Source organism: Ovis aries, chromosome 3, assembly GCF_016772045.2.
Source record: "Ovis aries strain OAR_USU_Benz2616 breed Rambouillet chromosome 3, ARS-UI_Ramb_v3.0, whole genome shotgun sequence".
Lineage (NCBI taxonomy): Eukaryota > Metazoa > Chordata > Mammalia > Artiodactyla > Bovidae > Ovis > Ovis aries.
In genome coordinates this window covers 203,884,578-203,905,209 of record NC_056056.1, presented here as the reverse complement: position 1 = coordinate 203,905,209, position 20,632 = coordinate 203,884,578, and the positions used below count along the sequence as shown (strand labels likewise).

Below are 20,632 nucleotides of genomic sequence, written 5' to 3'. Positions count from 1 at the left end.
TGTATTAGAATTTGATAGATGGCCAAGGATGAACAATTAGGACCTCAATAAGGGCACTAATTGCAGTGCTTTTAAACAGGCCAGATGTGTTTAAATCCGAGAGTTTAGATACTTGGGCAGAGAAAGTCTAGTGGGTCACCTTGGGAAGACGATGGAGAACCATTCATTATGTTGAGAATAGGTAAGTAGAGGGGGGAAAATTCAAGCATTTATCAATCTTTTCCTACGTGATTATACCGGTAAGCAGTCAATGATCAATCAGCTGGAAACACTGGTGCAGGTGGACAAGTTGAGGCTTGCAGAGAAATCCAAGAGATCAATCATATTCAGATGCCCAAGTGAGCCTCTGAAAGGGAGCTTGTGGAGCAATCTGTGGGCTGGTCATGGGATTCAAGAGCAAGGACTCACTGCAGTCCCGTGGTGACCTCTGAACCTAACCATTACCACACTTGACTGCAACAAACCTCTGAAAGCTGTAACCTCGACTTCCACTGTCTCCCAGTTTCCTGCAGGTGTTCCTATGGCCGACACGAATTCAGAACCAGAAGGGAAAGGGGATTCTGGAAAACAGCATCATTTAGAGTAGGCCATCGTTTCTTAATCTGGCAGCTGTGCATCTTCTTTTAACCACTTCTAAATATGGATAACAGCAAAATCATGTTTCCACTTAAGACGTAACTACCCTCACACAACTGCAAAGGCACTTACCATCTCCCCCAGATGATCCACACATGAGATCCACTTTTCAGTGATAGTCCTACAGCAGGACCTCACTCATCCTTTAATATCCTTAAATACTAAGGTGTTAAGGTAATATTGTATGTTAGATGGTAGAGCAATGGGAGAGGAAAAAAGAAACAAATAAGCCCTGTGTGTGTGTGTCTTGCAGACACAGGCAACAGCTCCCCTCACCCCCACACATTCATATCAAAAAGGAAATACACTCAATACTACCATCCTCATTTCTGCAATTGGTCACCTGATCATTAATATTTGTAAATCCTTTCCCCACTATCCAGTTAGTATTCTCTGCTTTCAGGAAGCATCTCAGCTTTCCTGGGGCATCACCCAAATTTTAATTCCCAAAGCATCTGTAGCATTTGCAGCCCTGCTGTATTGGGTTGTTGTTTCCTATTGTTTCCTGTTGTTTCAGGCTTCCCAGGTGCTCAGTGGTAAAGAATCCGCCTGCCAATGAGGGGACACAAGACACATGGGTTCGATCCCTGTATGGAGAAGATCCTCTGGAGGAGGAAATGGCAACCCACTCCAGTATTCTTGCGTGGAGAATCCCATGGATGGAAGAGCCTGGCGGGCTACAGTCCATGGGGTTGCAAAGAGTCAGACAAGACCAAGAACACAGTTTTCTGTCAACTTTTTCCATGGTGCTTATGAATATGGAGAGGTATTCCCAGAGGATCCATTGTTACTCCACCCTGCTCCCATTGTGTGGTAGCAACCCAATTTCCCCTTGAGGATCAGGATCAGTTACACTAGCTAATGTATATTAAGCCCATTTTTTTTTCCTCCTGCTGGTTGGTTCAGTGGCATGAGAAACTCAAACTGTCCAGGTTACAGTCTCAGCTTCCACTTTGGTAGAAGCATTGCCATGTCTATGGTGAAAACACACTTCCTTGGGAACTAAGACCTCTAAACCAACAGAGCACACCATTCAGAAGACAGGAAGCATCATTTTTACTAGTGGACCTCTGAGGTTCAGAATAAAAGCAACCAGTTCCATTTCTACTGCTTGATTCTTGGAATGGAGAGAAGCACCACAGGGTGGCTGCTTGCTCAGTGCATATACACTGGAAGAATTTACTCCACCCTTGCACAGTGGTGCCACCCAGCTAAACCACAGCTCAGTCTTCAAAGGGCCATCTCACTATCCTAGCAAGCTAATTGCTTCACAGTAATGGGGAACATCATAGCTCAGTGAATTCCAGAAGCTCAAGCCCATTGCTGTCATCTGTGTGTGCTCAGCCAGTCAGTCGTGTCTGACTCTGCAGCCTCATGGACTATAGCCCGTCAGCTTCCTCTGTCCATGGGATTCTAAGAATACTGGAGTAGGTTGTCATTTCTTCCTCCAGGGGGATCTTCCTGACTCAGGGATCAAACCCGTGTCTCCTGGGTCTCCTGCATTGTACATGGATTCTTTACTGCTGAGCCATTGGGTTGCTGTCGTTTACTTGATACAGAATCAACTTCCTGTCCAGAAATGATGCTGTATGGAATACTCTGAGGATGAAGAGGGCATTTTGTAAGTCCACAGTGATTTTTCCCAAAGCTTGGCAGACAAAAAAGGTAAGTCCATTTCCAGTTCTGAGCACTGGAGGGGTTTTTTGTGACCACTATCCTTTAGAGCCACTTCAGAGTGGGGCAGTATGGCCACAGTTGTCCACTCTCAGCTGATGCCAGCATGTTGACTGAAAACCACCTGCAAACAGGCCTGAACTTTGTCTTCGTTAGCATAGTGGACACAGAGAACTTCCGATGAGGCTGTAGGTGTGGGTTGAGAGACAGGAGGCAGTTTAACAGGTGTTAAGAACAATAGGAATCTGAGCCAGTAGCTCAGGCAACTTCCTTGTGCCTTTGGGACCTGCTTATGCCCAAACTTGTATATACGTCCACTCACATTGGAGCACTGCTATGTGTGCCCAGCCCAGTGGTTTCCTGGGGTTTGTCACTGGTCTTTCAAATTTCAGTGGGTCTTCTGGATCAAAGGGCTCAAGGGGCAGAGAAGCAGCCACACAGCATGCGTCTATTGCAGAGTCTTCTTTTACACTGGGTACCACTGAAAATTGGAAGCCAGTAGAAGTAATGCTTCTTACTCTGGAGTGGGAAGGGTTAGGTCCAGCAGCTTATTTTTCCCCTTAATAGAGATATCATGACCATACCCCAGATCAGAGACGGTAGTCACTAAGGCAGAAAGCCCCTAAGCTTTTGTGTAATTTATATTCACCCTCTGGATAGTTGCTACTTCCTGCTGATCAGGTCCAGTCCTTATGCTGTCATTACTGTAATGAACCAAAGTGGTATTTTGTGGAATGCAGAGGCAATCCATGTCTTTTCAGACTAAATGATGATCGAGGGCTGCAGTGTTGATAAAGGCTTGAGACAGGACAGTGAAGTGTATTGTCACCCCTACCAGGTGAAAGCTAACTATTCTTTGTTGTCTTTACTATGAGAGGTAAGAGAAAAAGTACTCACCAGGTCAAGTGCTGCATAATGGGTACCAAGGATGGTACAGATGTACCCCAAAAGAGAAACCTCATTTGCAAAAGCAGATACATTTGGAATCATGACCTGATTAAGTTCACCATAACGCACAAGCATTCACAGAGACCTGTCTCTCATTCACAGGCCAATAGGTGAAATGAATGGGAACGTAGTAGAGATCATGACTTCTCCATCCTTTAACACTTTTATTGTGGCCCCAGTCTCTGTAATTCCTCCAAGAATGCTATTACTTTTAGTTTGTTATTTTGGCAACAAAAAGTGATTCTAGGAATATCTTTTTTCTGGCCTTTAGTTTTTATTTTTAATTGGAGGATAATTGCCTTATAATGCTATGTTGGTTTCTGTATACACTTTCTGGCCTTTTTATCATAAATCCCTCACTTCATAATTTGGGGAACAACATGGGGATCCTGCCATTTGGTGAATATATAAATTCCAACTCTGCATTTCAGAACTGGGAAAATAATCAAGGGGTGGGTTTGGGTATCTACCAAGCCCACTAAGAATTGAGCTCAAGCCAAAACTCCACTTATTGAGTTTCTAGGACTCAGTGTTATCTCAGAGCCAGTGTGCAGTAACTGCCCTCAATTCTGGTTGTTTCTCCTTCCCTAATGCTCAACCATACTGGTAAGTGGCTACAAGTGCCTTTGGGAAAGGGTATGTAGAGGCTTATAGTACATATATTTGGGGAGTGTAGTAGGTTTCTTTCTTAAGGAGAGCTGCTTCCCCTTAATTTAAGGGGTTCTGTATCTACTCAGTCTGCACTGAATCAAGTCTGGGAATAAGCCAGCACTGTCTATTACTGGGACACAAATCACAATTTTGGACTCTAGACCTAGAGCTTTTCTGTGTATAAGTAAGACTTTATTAGGCTGTCTATTTCAGTCCAAGGGAGATCACAATAAATTAGCCAATACCAAAGAGGAGAATCCCAGGGACGGGGAAGCCTCATGGGCTGCCGTCTCTGGGGTCGCACAGAGTCGGACACAACTAAAGCGACTTAGCAGCAGCAGCAGCAAAGAGCAAACCATTCTGATGACCAGTTTAGTTCTGCTGTCCATTATGACAACCATGTTCTCTCTTTTTCTGGTAGGTGACACCACCCTCATGGCAGAAAGTGAAGAGGAACTAAAGAGCCTCTTGATGAAGTTGACAGAGAAGAGTGAAAAAGCTGGTTTAAAACTCAACAATCAAAAAATGAAGATCGTGGCATTCAGTCCCATCACTTCATGGCAAATAGATGGGGGGAAAATGGAAATAATAACAGATTTCATTTTCTTGGGCTCCAAAATCACTACAGATGGTGACTACAGCCATGAAATTAAAAGATGCTCACTCCTTGGAAGAAAAGCTATGACAAACCTAAATAGTGTATTAAAAAGCATAGACATCACTTTGCTGACAAAGGTCCATCTAGTCAAAGCTATGGGTTTTCCAGTAGTCATGTATGGATGTGAGAGTTGAACCATAAAGAAGGCCCAGTGTCTAAGAATTGATGCTTTCAAACTGTGGTACTGGAGAAGACTCTTGGACAGCAAGGACATCAAACCAGTCAGTCCTAAAAGAAATCAGCCCTGAATATTCATTGGAAAAGACCCTGATGCTGGAAAGACTGAAGGCAGGGGAAGGGGATGACAGAGGATGAGATGGTTGGATGGCATCACCAATTCAATGGACATGAGTTTGAGCAAACTCTGGGAGACAGTGAAGGACAAGGAAGCCTCGTTTGCTGCAGTCCATGTAGTCACAAAGAGTCAGACAGGACTAAGCGACTGAACAACAACATAGTTAAGCCATGTGACTTAGCACCTGTCACTCCAGTATCCCACCATTGTCAGTAAATTCAATGGCTCACAGAGAAAGACTACTACAGAACTCCACAGGGATGCTGGTGTTTGCGTCAACAATGCACTACTTAAAGCCTCATGGAAGGGAGTGTCTTCTGAACCCTCCCAAGTCATAATTAGGGGACAGCTGCACAGTTCTCACAAAACAAATCCACTCCAGCATTCTGACTCCTTATCTTTTGGATACCTTCCATCTATGCAGTGTGAGATGGATTTATGAAAAAGGTGATCTTCAGGTACTACTTGACGGAAAACAGTTTCATAGCTTGTGTGTGTGGGTGGAGTTTTGAGTAATATGGGACAAGGCCTGAGGATAGAAATGGGTAATGAACTAAGAGATCTGAGCAGAGATAGAAGATTCAGCAGTGATTATAGATGAGCTATAGAAGTTAGGTGTTGAAATAAGGGGAGTGGCAATAATCCAACCTGAAGACTTGCTACTTCTGGAAAGATTAAGGAGAATCTGTGAGATGAAACAGATTTGGGAAGAGGCAATATTTATGGCATAAAAGAAAGCAGCATGTCAAAAATTATTTTGAGGTTCATTAACTTGGAGGTTGATAATATGGTGGCATTAGTAAGAGAGATGAGGACGCCATGGGGAGAAGGCATATGGAATACAATAGTTTGAAGGTTAGATGGGGAAAGACGTGACAGAGGACTAAAAAATGCTAAAAATATAAATGGCTGGACGGGCCTATGGGAAGCTGGTCATTTTGCACAGTGACTTTGTTTTAAACAACTGAAAAAAATTTATTATTATTATTTTTTGGCCAGACTGCATGGCATGTGGGATCTTAGTTCCCTAGCCTCCCTGCCTTGGGAGCAGGGAGTCTCGACCACTGCACCACCAGGGAAATCCCTGGCAGGGACTCTTAAGGTTTAAAAACCATTGTCTTATTTGGATAAGCATAAACATTTCTCCTCTTCTTTCCTACCCCACTAGTTATGACAGAACCCTTTTAAAGAAGCATGCCCACTGGGTTAAGGAACGCTTAACCCAGAGATAACATGGATGGTGTTCCTTTTTGCAGTCTATGTTGTAAAAATATTATTATTTTCATTTTAAAAATATAACTATATTATGATAATGACTATGTTTTTAAATTAAGCACATCCACTTCCACATGTTCTTAACTGTTCATCCTTCCCCACTTTTCCCCCCCTCCTCATCACTCTTGTAGGATAAAGATTAGACACTCAGGTTCCTCTTCCAGTTTGTATGTAGAAAGTCACAAGAGACTGTAATTCATCCCCTAACACCCCAAACAAATTACATAGTTTACATGCTGCTGCTGCTGCTAAGTCGCTTCAGTCGTGTCCGACTCTGTGCGACCCCATAGACGGTGGCCCACAAGGTTCCGCCATCCCTAGGATTCTCCAGGCAAGGACACTGGAGTGGGTATAGTCTACTTAATTATAAAAAAAAAAAAAAAAAAAAAAAAATCAGAGAGATGAGAGAACAAAGAAAGCTCAGTGAATTAAATTTCAGAAAATGACAGTTCTTCAAATGGAAGAAAAGATCCGCATTGGTTCTCACCATTGACTGAATTATAGATGAGAAGACCCCACCACAGATGATGGCAAGGAGAAATCAGCCTAACTTTTAACAAGTTTTAATGGCTGAAACGGGCCATTTAATGGCTGAAACAGCCCAGTGTGTGGGCTGATGTATCAGAGTAGAATCCAGAGGAATCACAGGTCCAGAGCGAAACTATACTATCTCACAATTCTTTCCCACTGATTTTCATTAACTACTGGGATCAGACCACAAACAGAAGGCCAGTGAAGAAGAGCTGAGAGACACTTTCAGAGACACATTGGACTTTCAGTTAAGAAAGACTTACAGAGGGTGGGAGAACTGAGAGAAAACCCATGGCACTCCAGGCCTTCAGCTAACAAAACTGAAGGTCAGGGCAGGAGAGAAGGGAGCACCTACTCAAAGGCTTGAAAGATAATGAAGAAGCAAGGCAGAACAGCTGAGATAACAGCACTCAGACGGTATCTAAGAAAAGTTCCGATCCTGCCTGAACCAAACTGCAAAATTACAACAAAGCCCACATCTGGCTCGATTATAAATTATACCAACTCAGCTCCAGTTCTAATAGTCTTATAGGAGAATGTGTGTGCCCCTTTTGGGGGGAAAAATCAATTAATTCATTCTCTACTGTGTATTTTTACATAATGTATGTATTTTTATATAAAATGTCCAGTAAAAAAAATCAATATACACACACAAAAGTAAGAAAATGTAACCCATGGTCAAGAAAGGAAACAAATTAAAGTTAACCAAGAAAACATTATATTTGAGAACTGTAACAGTATAACAAAAATGCTAAATGACTTAAAAGTAGAACTCATGTATAATGATATGGGCAACTTCAGAGAAATGAAGAATATTAAAAAATGGAAATGCTAAAAATAAAAAAAAACAGTATCAGAAGTAAAGAACTAGATAGGCTTAACAGTAAGTTGGATGATACAGAGGAAAAACTTAGAAAAGAGATAAATAGTCATAGAAAGCATCCACATAGAAAGTTAAAGGAAAAAAAAGAGTATTTGGGTCTGTGGAACAATGTCATATGGTCTAACACTTGCATCAGCTGGAGTAAAAAAAGAATAGGACAAAGAATGGACAGAAAGAATATTCAAACAGCTAATAGATGAGAATTTTCCAAAACTGATGAAAGATATCAACTTATAGGTCCAAGAGCAGTTGCCAACATCAAGAATAAAAAAAACAACCACCAACCCCCTATATGTAGGCACATTCTAGTCACAATTTTGAAAACCAAATTTATAGAGCACATCTTAAAGACAGCCAGAGGAAAAAGACATTATGAACTGGGAGCTAAAATATGAACTACAAATGAATCTTAATCAAAAATAATGGAGACAGAGATGGAATGACATGTTTAAACTGCCAAATGGAAAAAAAAAATCTGTCAACCTAAAACTTTATATACAGTTGAAAATTATCCTTCAAAAATGAATGTGAACTAAAGACATTCTGACAAAGCTGAGAAGACTCTGTCTCCAATTAGAAATGCCAAAGAGGTTCTTGAGAACAAAAAGAAATAATACTAGATCTGCAAGAAGGAATAAGAAAGTACTGAAAAGGATAAATGGTTGGGCAGATGAAAAAGAGACACCTATTTCAGTACCTTCAGTTCAGTTCAGTTCAGTTCAGTTCAGTCGCTCAGTCGTGTCCAACTCTTTGCGACCCCATGAATCGGAGCACGCCAGGCCTCCCTGTCCATCACCATCTCCCAGAGCTCACTCAGACTCACGTCCATCGAGTCTGTGATGCCATCCAGCCATCTCATCCTGGGTTGTCCCCTTCTCCTCCTGCCCCTAATCCCTCCCTAGTACCTTAATTATACACATATATTTACAATATTAAGAAAAAAGTATCAACCACTCCACAATGTATGGTGGGTTTCATAATAGGTAGAAATAAAATACAGGACAATATCATAAAGGATGGGAGAGTAATAATGAAATTATACTACTGTAAGTTTTCTTATATATCCATAAGTTAGACTATTATTTGAAGACAGACTGTGGTAATTAAAGACACAAATTGTAATTTCTAGAGCAACCACTATATTCAGCATAAAAACTGAAACACTAGAAAGACCATCTAGGAATTTAAATGGAACATGAAAAAAAATACCTTACTACCCTAAAGAAATCAGGAAACAAGGAATAGCGAAACACCTGACAAATGGGAACGAATGAACGAAAAGAACTTCCTTCAGCCATAATTGCTGAGTAGTTTGGAAATTAGCTTGTTATAGACTTGATAATATTTTTCATGAATTCAACCTAAAACTGCAAAGCAAAATACAGCTATATGTGAAGCTCATACTGCAGTTAAATTATTTTGACACAATTAACATTGTTTGAATCACAAATAATATCAAGCTGCTTTATACACTTCAGTTAAAACAAGTTTAAAAAAAGTTAAAGAAGCAAGATCTCCATTCTAACACAAATGTGCAGCAGTTCTATTTTTCTGAGCTCAAACTACAATTCCAACAGTGGTTTTGGATTTTGATGCAAGTGAAAAAGACATTTTCGTATTTAAAATCCACTTCACTGTGCAATTGAGGCATTTCCACCTAATTTTCAATTGGAAATGATTAACCTGCAATGTAATGGCATACTAAAGGGGAAATATCAAGAGAATTTATAGAATTCCAATAAAATTGTATAACTGCCTTACAAGCAATAAATACGCTCAAGTAAAACCATATGCTCATGGATTGATGTATCTGGCAGTATCCTATCTGGGTGAAAAGATATTTCCAAATGAAATAAGTAAAATCTCATGAGAGATCCACATTAATAGATAAACCGTTGCAATCAATTGTGATGATAGAGAACATTTACTTTAAACTGATGTTTAACTTAGTGAAATGTTATCCCCCTAAAAAAGAGTTCCATTCCTTTCATTGTTAGACTTGTATTACAACTCTTATTATACCTTATATTTTGTCAATAAAAAAACTGGATATTTGTTTTCTCTGTTGTTATATAAGTAACTACAAAATCTATATTTTGTCTCTTGGGGCACAAAGCCTAAAATATTTACTATCAGGAGCTTTCTAGAAAGAGATCATCAGCCCCTGGATAAATGCGACATTTGCCACAGCAGCTACTGCAATATTTTGCTTTGGACCACACACACTCATTTAAACGACCACTTTCGTGAGACACCTGGAGAAAGTTAGGTGAGAGAATAAAGTTGAGAGTTAATTCGGTCCTGAGGTTAAATAATTGTAGCTAACATTGAGCAGGTAAAATATGTAGCAAGCACTCAGATAATCACTTCGTATATATCTGCTCATTTAACACTCACAGGAATCTTGAGAGATAGGTACTATTCCCCACCCCCCACCCCATCCCGTTTTACCCAAGCTGAGAACATGAACTGCCAAAGATCATACTGGTAAGTAAGGGATGTAGAGGTTTATAGGACTTAACCCAGCAATGGGACATCAGAACCAATGCCAGCAACACCAGCCATGGGATCAAAGGCAGATACGTGTGTGTGGATTGGGATGGGGGGCAGCAGGTGGTTCGAGGCAGAGGAGCTGGTGTGGATGTGACCTCTCCCGGGAAGAATAGGACTACCAGGTGACAAGGACTTCTGAGGTCCTCGGAGACTCACAAAATCCCACTATTCCCACCTTCCCAGAAACAGGGCTTTCCCATTCCAACCCCTTAAATAAATCCTGGTTCAGAGTTCTTCGAATGAGTGTGTAAAAAAGTCTGCACAAGATTTATCACGTGGAGAGATGAAGGGAAGTGGGTAGGAAAATTGGGGGGCTCTGGGAAATGAGTCGTAGTCTTCATATTCATAATTTAATACACATCCATGCGTTAAAGCCGAAAGTACTAGCAGGCTTTAGAATTTATATATAATTAATAATGTGTCCAGCGGTGGACGCTTCGGAGCATTTTCAGAGACTATAAACAACAATAAAAATAATAGAGTGATCAGACAACACGTACTCAAGGATAGAACCTTCAGCCCCACCGGCTTTAACCTCAATTGTTTTCCCAGCCAAATATTCTTCCCACCCTCCCGGCAGGATCCCGGGGGTCGTCCCATCTGTCAGTGACGGCTTCTGAGAAGCGGTCCGGGGAGGGCTATTATCTCCAGGAACCCGTCCTGTCAACTTTGTACTCGAGTCCCCTTTGTCGGTTGGTAGCGGCCGCTATTGCTTTAAAAGGACAGCAGATTTCGAAACAGGGAGGAAGGGTGGCTGGGGGTGGCGGTGGTCAGGAAAAGGAACTCAACCGCCTTTGATAACTGCCCAGCCGCCTTCCCTTCTCCAGGACGCGTGCTCGGCCCGGCAGCGCCCGCATCCCCGGCCCGGCGGGTGCGCGCGCGCGCACCTAGCGTTTTCGGGGCGCCCACCTCGGCGGGGAATTCCCCCCCGCGGCCGGGCGGGCATCTGCGGGCAGCAGCCCCGCTTTGTCTCCGGCGGCGTCGCGCTCCGCCGCTCGCCCGCTCGCCCCTTTTCCCCGGTGCGGGCTGTAACCCGATCTCCCATTTCCTGGTGGATTCTCTTAAAGAGGCCGCGGTCGAGAAGCAGAACAAAGGCTATTGTTTTATTTCCTCCTTCGGGTTCCGCGTCCTTACCGGAATGTCCCTTCCTATATAATTATTTTCATTGCGTCCGCGCTCGGCTCGGGGTGGCGGGAGGGGGGACGGAGGAAAAATTAAAAAAAAAAAAAAAAAAAGCCCTGTGCCTTTCAGTGTATCTAAGAGACGGAACTAGGGGAGGGGATCGGATCAACGCCTCGTTGATCCTGTCCGGAGGGTTCTGGGGCCCCGAGGCGCGAGCCCGGCAGCGGCCCGGCGGAGCTTAGCAGCCCCGCGCCCGGGCCCCGGGGGCCTAGCGCACGGTCCCCCGCCCCCCGGCCGCCGCGCCGCCTCTCCCCCCCCCCCTCCCCCGCGCGGCTTTTATTTCCCGATGCCGGGCTGTAACCCGAGCTTTTATTTCCTGGTGGCTCCTTTAAGAGGCAGAGCTCAGTGCTGGGAATTCACGTCAGTTTCTGCACTGAAACTCTCAAGATCAATGAGCAAAGAGCTTTCTCAGTTCTGCCTTTCAGTTTCTCTCTTCCAGGAAGGAAAACATTCGAGAGAGAGAGAGGGAGGGCGAGGGAGAGCGGCGGGAGGGCGGGGGGCGGGGGCGCCGGCCCGGGTGGGAGGAGAGAGCGGGGCAGGCCGGCCGGGCTAGCGCCCCGGGTCGCCGCGCCGCGACCTGCAGACCCCGCCGCCGCGCCGCCCGCTCCCACGCCCCCGCCACCCCGCGCGCGGCGACTCGGCCGGCGCCCGGCCCGCCCCGCCCCGCCCCGCGCGCTCGCGGCCCCCCGGGGCGGCCGCCGGGAGAGATGCTGCAAGAAACTTCTTAAATGACCGCGTCCGGCTGGCCGTGGAGCGTTTCTGGGTTGGGGAGAGGAAAGGAAAGTGGAAAAAAAACTGAGAACTTCCTGATCTCTCTCGCTGTGAGACATGTCTGAGACTCCTGCTCAGTGTAGCATTAAGGTAAAGATCTTCTCCCCCTCCCTCTCCGGGGTGGAAAGCCTTGAGCTGCACCGGCCCGGCTGATCGTGCCGGGCTCCTCCGATCCGAGGGGGCTGTTGCAGTCGCTCTGTTCGCAGGAAATTATTTGGGGCGCCGGGGAAGGAGATGCAGCTCTCGGCGGCGGCGTACCCTCTAGTGTAACCTTGCTGCTTCCCCGCTCCCGCCGAGCCCCGTGTCGGCTCCTGCGCCCCCACCCCACCTCCTTTGCTTTTTGACAAGGAAATGCCGGTCACAGTCGGTCAGGAGGAACCCGAGTGGTCCTCAGGTCTGCAAAACACCCCGGTAATTAGTGCGCTTAAAAAAAAAAAAAAAGCCTGCTCCCTACTCCTACTCCCAACATGTGATCGAAATGTAACTTTTGTTCCCGAGGGGTGGTCTCCTTAGAAAAAAAAAAAAAAAAAGCTCTCCGGCTCCATTGGGGTTGGAATCTTTTTTTTAAGGGTTCCGCGAGTCTGGTCAGACAGTCTCTCCCCCCCCCCACCCCCCTGCCGCCCCATTGTAATTGCAGGCGCTTGTCGGAGAGACAGTAGTGCTGTCAGCTTTTCCTGGGCATTGCACAATGAATTTCTTTCTTTTCTTTCTTTCTTTTTTTTTTTTTTTTAAACCAAGGTGAATAAAGTTGCTGAATGGTTATTTTACTCTCGTAGGCATCTGAACGTTGAGCAATCCAAAAGTAGAAAACTCTTGTCATGCAGGGAGAATGATTGAAGTGACCAGGCAGAATGACCTTCCCACTTTGACAGTGCAGAGAGGGTAGCTAAGAGTAGAAATCTCCCAGTCTCTGGCCAAGGTTTGCAGTCTGGTAAATGCAGGATGGTGGAGGATGTTTGCAAACACAGTACTTATCTTCCAAGTAGTGGTGTGTGTGAGCATTTATGTACATGTCTGTATGTCTGTAAAGGCTAGTGGTGCTGCGGTTTGTTGCTTCTAAAAAGTTGTTGTAAAGTTTGCCACCGTGAGGAGGCACACTGATCTGTCCATCTCCCCCAATTAATTTTCCCTTCCCTGCGTTCCGTGTGCACTTTCATTTCACTGTTCCATCAGTGCTCAGATGGAAAAGCCTTCTTCAGTGAGAAGCTGAAGCTGCTGAAGTTTTGTTTGTGGCTTGGCCCATTTAATATGTTCATTGAGGGGACCCTGCAGAGACAATGAACAAATAACCAGTTTCCTTCATCCATGGGGCATTTTGGGAAACGTCTCTTCTGTTTTAAATGGCATTTACATAGGATCTGTTTAGAGGAAAACTCAGCATTTTCTCATATTTACTCATTAGGGTTTCATAATTATACTTAGGTGTTAGTATTTCTTATCAGGCGCAATTTCTCAGGGGGTTTGAATTAGGGTTAATGTGAACTGAAAAGGTGGGTTGGGATTGTTTTTGCCTCGCACAAAAAGCGCTTAGTGGAACTTTCAGGTTTCTGTGTAGATATCTGGGGATAGCACTATGTCTCCGGTGGAGAGGATGTCAGAGTAAAGAATTTAGGTAGGTTGATACTTTAAAACCAATTTCTTTTGCTGAATAAATTCGATTCTATGAGTTCAGGATAATCCTTGGGTATGCCTAATCTATCTGATACTTCATAACACAAAGGTAACTAAATAATAGGATATTAAATCTGTAAATTGTATTTAGCTCAACGACAATAAATCTGACCTCAGGAGACCTTGAACAACTATGGGAGAGTGATTTTGGAGTGGAGACAACGAAAAGCAAGCTGTTTTGTGGCTTGCTAGCTCTTCTAAAAAGACTGCGTAAGCCCGCTGTTCTGAGAGGCTCGGGGCTGCAGGCAGAAATACCAATGAGGGGTTCATCTCATGGTACCTCAGTGGACGACTACAGCAACTCCTTTCTTACATGCACAGAGGGAACCAATCCCAAACCCAGACGGCACAGTCCCTTAACTGTGACCTAAAAATTGCAGCCACGGTTTGTGTTATCATTTTCTATCTTATCGTTTACCCTCTCCATTCTTTTGGAAAGCCTCTTTTGTTGACTTCTGTATTTCTCCGTAATTAGAACAGATCCAGTGGTCTTCCCTAGTAGTGAAAGTATCACTTTTAATTTGGATTGTCCTTTATGGAACCGGTCTGCAACTGCTTACTTGGACTGTGCATATGTTTAAACGCACGGGAAGTGCATTTTCTCATGGCGTTTGTTTAGTTTGCAATGTTCCAGTAAGAAACTCTGGAGATCAAGGACTGGGATTATTCTAGCTCGTCTGAAAATGTTCTGGTGATTGTGTGCGGTGTTTCCCTGAGTCCCTGGGATGTGGTGCAATGACTGCAGGATAAAAAATGTTTGCCGGGAACCCACTAGTACAGCGATTTTTTTTTTTTCCTAGAGTCCAGTAAACAATAAAGTTTTCTGTGGAGTAGAGAATGAGTGTCAGGAGCTTTAAAGGATGAGCTCATGGCTCTGATGTCCTGAGGACATGTGGCATGGAAAGCTCTCTTTGGAGAGTTTTCCCTCACCTCTCCTGTCTGCTCCTGAAATCTTTCTCCCTGGCTTGTATCCTCTACGAGCAGCTGGTCAGCAGGCAAGTAAATTCCTCAGCAGCTGGTGTGATGGAGCACAGAGGAGCCCGACCAGAGGCAGCCACAGGGGGAAGTACTCTGTTTACTTCTGAGCAGTGTCAGTTCTGCTAGAAAAAGAGTAGTGTATGATTTCGGTGGAATTTCCAGGGTGAAAGTTTCTGAATCAGTCACTCAGTGACACCTTTATATGTATCGCTTGCGTGGTGGTGGTTGCTGATGAGTGCCTGATATTGGCTCTCATGTTTCTTTTGCACTTTATAAGCATCTTCCCGGCACCCTAGGGAAGTTATCAGCAGAAGACAGGTGGACCAGCCCAAGGTCACCCAGACTAGGACTGTGCCCCTCTGTGTGTCTGTACTGGGCACTTTCATCATGAGAGATTAAATGCTTCCATTCCCGACCATTTGGGGGCTTTTGTTTGTTTGGCTTTTTTTTTTGGTCTTTCTGTGTGGCATAAGGGATTTTATTTCCCCACCAAGGATGGAACGCATGCCCCCTGCATTGGGAGTGTGGAGTCTTAACCACTGGACCACCAGGGCAGTCCCTGGGGTTGTTTAAATGTAAGGACTAACTATATAAAAAGTCAACTGTTTTTTTTAATCAGGGGATCATGTGGCTGACTGCTAGGCATGGGAGGAAGGAAGAGGCTCTTTTCCATCATCAGCCTTCACCTTCAAGTCACCTGTTGAGTTCTAAGTTCAGCCAAGTTGTGGTGGATCACACTTATGACCCAGCAGACCCAGCCCGTTCGAGGAGGGCTTCCAGAATACGATAGAAAACAGGCAGATAACTTCCCTGGTCCCCTCCCTTTCTCTGCCCTCTGTATGGGTTGGCTTTCTTAGTGGAATGAATTCTCTATTTTCTTACTCTCTGGGAGACTCCCCTCTGGACCCTGAGCTCCTTGGGCTGAGTGGTGATTAGCTCTTTGTGTCTTGTGCCCACCTTGGCATCTGGCTTAGATGTATGTGTCGGTCACGTTGGCTGACTTGCAGTGAGGCATGGAAGGCGGTCAGGGCCCCTTCTCTCTGTCCTGTGTGCCTGGACTGACTTAACGCTGCATCCGCAAGCTGGCATGAAGTGGTTGTGGGGTCACTCTATTGACTCAGGGAGGCCTGGGGCACTCCATAGGGTGTTGGTCCAAAAATTATTATCAGTAGAATTTTGACCTTATAATTTTTCTTATTTTGGTGACATTTTCAAAAACTGCTTTTGTGTCTAAAAATAAGCAAAACATGGAGTTGAGTAAAAGATAAAGGGGCTTGAGGAATCACTGGAGAAGGTCCAACTGAGGAGACTTCTAAAGTTCTCTCTGGGTTCTTTAGCAATTTAATTAATTAGAGACTCGGAGCTGGGAGGCTATAAAGATCACCTGGGCCAGCGTCTTTTATGGCAAAGAGGTCCACACAGCTAAATGGTTTGCTTCAGCTGATATGTGTCCGAGGCAGAGCAATGCAGGCCTCTTGGTTTTCGAGCCCCTGCCCCATACTGGCTGGGTTCACGGGTTCGTCCCTATAAAAGGCCAAAGAAATTCGATACAATAGGCTGTGTGCTCTCTGGCACTTCCTAACTTGGTCCATTTTAATCACAAGCCAGCTGGTATGAGGGCATGGAGGTCTGTGCCAAGTAAGGCGGTGTGTGGGGGAGCCCTGGGTCGAGAGGGTATATTGTTAGATGTGAGAAGAGGAAGGAGTAGGAGTGGGGGATGAAGGAAGAGGGGCTCGATGGGCTTGTCTTTGCACCACCATCTACCGCAATAACTTTTCTCTGTATTATGGTGAAAAGCATGTAACATTGAGTTTCCCTCTAAACCATTGTTGAGGGTGCAGTTCAGTCATGTTAAGTCTCTTCCCATTGTTGTGCAACTGATCTCTAGAACTTTTCTGTCTTGCAACACTGAAACTCTATACCCACTCAACACTAGTTTCCCCTCTCCCCTCCTCCCAGCCCCCAGTCACCACCTTCCTATTTTCTGTTTCTGTGATTTTTGTCTCCTTTAAATAGTTCATATGAGTAGAATTGTACTGTATTTCACTTAGCAGAATGGCCAGGAGGCTTGTCCATGTTGTAGCATGGGACAGGGTTTCCTTTTTTTCAGGGCTGCTTTGCATTCCATTTTGGCTTCCTTGGGAGCTCAAGTGGTAAAGAATCTGCCTGCAATGTGGGAGACCTAGGTTCGATTCCTGACCAAACCCTTGGAGATTTCTTGGAGATGGCATGGCAACCCACTTCAGTATTCTTGCCTGGAGAATTAATTCCATGGACAGGAGCCTGGCAGGCTACAGTCCATGGGGTCACAGAGTTGGACATGACTGTCACTCAGAGTGACTGCCACACACAGCATTCCATTTTATGTATATGCCATATTTTCTTTAATCCATTTATCTGTTGAAGGACATCTGTGTTACTTCCATCTCACGGCTGTTGTGAATGAGGCTGCGATAAACATGGGAGTATAAATGACTCTTGAGATTCCGCTCTGAGTTTTGGATATATCCCCAATGATGGGGTGCAGTGGTACTTTTTTTGTTTATAGTATGTGAGGAGCTGGTACTTGTGTTTTGGGTTGAGGGCTCTGGGCCTCTTTGCTGGGCCTTTTTCTGAGAAATCCTGGAGGGGAACCTTAGGCTCAAACATACACCTTAATTTATACATACTGAGGCTCTGCGTTTCAAACAGCATCAGCTGAAAACATGGCAGCTAGTCCTAGAGAAATAGCTTACCTCTTAAGCATAGGTAAGTCGAGGGAAAAAACAGCCCAGTTTCTAGAATTTCCTAAGGAAGCTAGCACTAGAACAGATTCTGTGCAGCCAAGTTGACCTGCGTTTACTCACGCTGAGGCAGGTGGGAGCGGGGGGGGTGTGTTTGGGACCAGCATCAAGAGCCTGTGCGCCCTGTTATGGACATTGAAAAGCTGCTCTTTGGTGTGGCACTCCCAGCAGAGCGAATGAGTGTCAAACAAAGCCCCTTGGGGCATGGGGTGTACAAACAATGTATTTTGTCTTCGTGAGTGCTACTTTAGGAAAAGCACTGGTGTTGATTTCCTGGCAGAGGCCCTCACTGCCATATTTGTTATGAGATGTGTGTAAGAAACCAAGCTCTCTGTGGATTTATTGAATAGAATGAGTATAAGTTGACGCGGGGTTCCCACGCCCCAGGAGGGATCCGGCATAAGGACCATTCGCTGCCAAACCTAGTATTTGGGGAGAGAAAGACTAATTTCTGAACATACAGAAACCAGCCTAATAAATGTGGCTTTCTGGGGGCGTTTCAGTCTGCACCTCCATGAACAGGCAGAAATAACGTGTGTCCACACCATCTTCTGATTAGAAATGAGGGCTGCTGTGTGCTCAAGACTGTGCCTTCTGCATCGAAATAGTACCACCAATGTGGTATTTGCTCTGCTAACTTACTTGATCAGTCTTTTCTTCTTAGTGAAAGTGTACAGTTCAGCCTGGTCTCTGTTTGAGGCAGTGTCTCTAGTCTTTTTGGCACCAAGGACCAGTTTCATGGAAGACACTTTTCCGCAGATGGGGGATGGGCACGTGGTGGTGGTGGGTGGTTTGGGGATGATTGAGGCACATTACATTTACTGTGGACTTTATTATTGTTACATCAGCTCCACCACAGATCATCAGGCATTAGATCCTGGAGGTTGGGGACCCCTGGTCTAATGATCTGGAATTTGGGGAGTATGGGTGGAAAGGGCGACGAGGCATTAGTCTGTGTGTGTTAGGTATGAACCCCTAGAAGCACAGACTGCTCACTCAGGTCTGTGGACTAAACTATGGAACACCTGCATTTTGGGAGCTTTCTAAAGTCTCGATGGGCTTCTCTGGCGGCTCAGAGAATAGAGAATCCACTTGCAGTACAGGAGACCCGGGTTCGATCCCTGGGTTGGGAAGATCCCCTGGAGAAGGGCATGGCAACCCACTCTAGTTTTCTTACCTGGAGAATTTCATGGACAGAGGAGCCTGGCGGGCTACAGTCCATGGGGTCGCAAAGAGTCAGACATGACTAAGCAACTAACACTATCACTTTTCACTTTCTTTTTGAAAATTTTAATTGGAGGATAATTACAATGTTATAATCGGTTGTTTATAATGATTTTTGCTGTACATTGGATGCATAGGCATACATATGTCCCCTCCCTCCTGAACCCCTCTTTCCCACCTCCCTCCCCACCCCATCCCTCCAGGTCATCTTGAACTTTAGGTGCTTCATACATCGAACTCCCACTGGCTATCTATTTTATGTGTGGTAATGTGTATGTTTCAGTGGTATAAGTCTAGGTAATTAAAGGGGTTTGCATGCTGCTCTGGTGATCATCCGTCCTGCATTTCTTCTCCTCGTCCTCCATCACTACTACCATCACTTATTGGATCCTGCTGTGTGCCAGTCCTCAGACTAAGAATTTTATGTGCATTGTCTCATTTGTGCTTCGTGACTCCCTCTGGGAGGCAGGTTTTCTCCCTATTTTACAGAGGAGGAGCCTGCAGCAGTTAAGTGATGTGTTGGCCTGCCATCTCCCAGGCTGTGCGTGGAGAAGCTCAGGCCAGCATCTACCTTCCCTCCTGACTCTCAAGGCCAGCCTTCTTTTTGAAGAAAGTTAGAAAGCTGAGAGCGATGGGGTGATGGTGGCGCTTCCCGCAGGCCAAGCTGAGAGGCAGGAATAGAGCTGGCAGGGACGCCTCCTCCCTCTCTGTCTCCTCCTGCTTGGGTGGGTCGCTCCTAACCAGCCCTCTGGGGGCAAGGCAGCCAGATGGTCACTTTGCACACAGCACCCTCCCTGGAATGGATGTCCAGGTGTCCTGTTTCTAGGCCAGTCCTTGATGTTGTGTTGTGATACTTTGTATTTGGGTGGGTTCATTTGGGCCCTTTTCATGTTTTTCTTAGAAACCTTTCCCCTTTCTACTTTCCCCTGTCTGTGTGTGCTAAGTCGCTTCAGTCGTGTTTGACTCTTTGTGACCCCATGGACCGTAGCCCGCCAGGCTCCTCTGTCCATGGGATTCTCCAGGCAAGAAAACTGGAGTGGGTTGCCTTGCCCTCCTCTAGGGGATCTTCCTGACCCAGGGATCAAACCCACGTCTCTTAAGTCTCCTGCATTGACAGGCAGGTTCTTTAGCGTCGTCTGGGAAGCCCCCAACTTTCCCTAGTGACTCCTTATGGCATCATCACGTGGTCAGGTGGGTCATAGGCTGGGGCCACGGGAGCCAGACACCTTGGTCACACCTTGCTCAGGCTCTCCTTCCACTGCTTTTTATTTTTTTCCATTTAAAAAATTTTTACACAGTTCATGAATGCAGTATCTTATACAGACCTTCCCTCTTAGTTTGCTGTACAACGCAGGGAGCTCAAACCTGTGCTCTGTGACAACCTAGCGGGGTGGGATAAGGTGGGAGGTTCAAGAGGGAGGGGTCATATGTATGCCCATGGCCGATTCATGCTGATGTGTGGCAGAAACCAATACAATATTGTAAAGCAATTATCCTCCAATTAAAAAACTGTAAAAACCCATCCTTTTCGCTCATCTAAAGATACTGTGTTGATTTCTTGGAATCTGTCTGATGTCGCTTCAGGCATTCCCCGCTTTCTCCCCCCGCCCCCACCAAAGGAATCGTCTTTTTTGTTTTCCTCTCTCCTGATAACCTGACACCACTGCCCTTGTTCTGATTTCCTGGAGAGAGGCTGTGGGCCTTCTGACGTGATGCATTTCTGGATTTGAGCAGCTTTAACGAAGCCTGTCTTCAGAGCAGATGTAGGGAAGGAAGCAGACAGAGTATGGTGTGGAGGGAGTTGAGGGATTAAGAAAGTCTAAGTCCCAGTTCTCATGAAACAGAGGAGGAAACTGAATCCTGCAACATTTAGGTGTGTGTGTGCGCTCAGTCGTGTCTGACTCTGTGACCCCGTGAAC

At 45.2% G+C, this 20,632-nt stretch overlaps 1 protein-coding gene across 6 annotated transcripts in view; it reads left to right on the top strand.

Moving 5' to 3' along the window:
* Positions 1-11,801: 11,801 nt before the first annotated feature.
* The window catches only part of ETV6 (ETS variant transcription factor 6), a 289,292-nt gene continuing 280,461 nt past the window's right edge, over positions 11,802-20,632 (top strand). For all 6 annotated transcript variants that reach the window (XM_042247522.2, XM_060413417.1, XM_060413416.1 and 3 more), the window contains exon 1: positions 11,802-12,147. Coding sequence is in view for 5 of the 6 variants with exons in the window: in XM_060413417.1 (XP_060269400.1) it covers positions 12,115-12,147 (33 nt within the window). In the remaining variant the exon portion in view is untranslated. The remainder of the gene's footprint in view (positions 12,148-20,632) is intronic.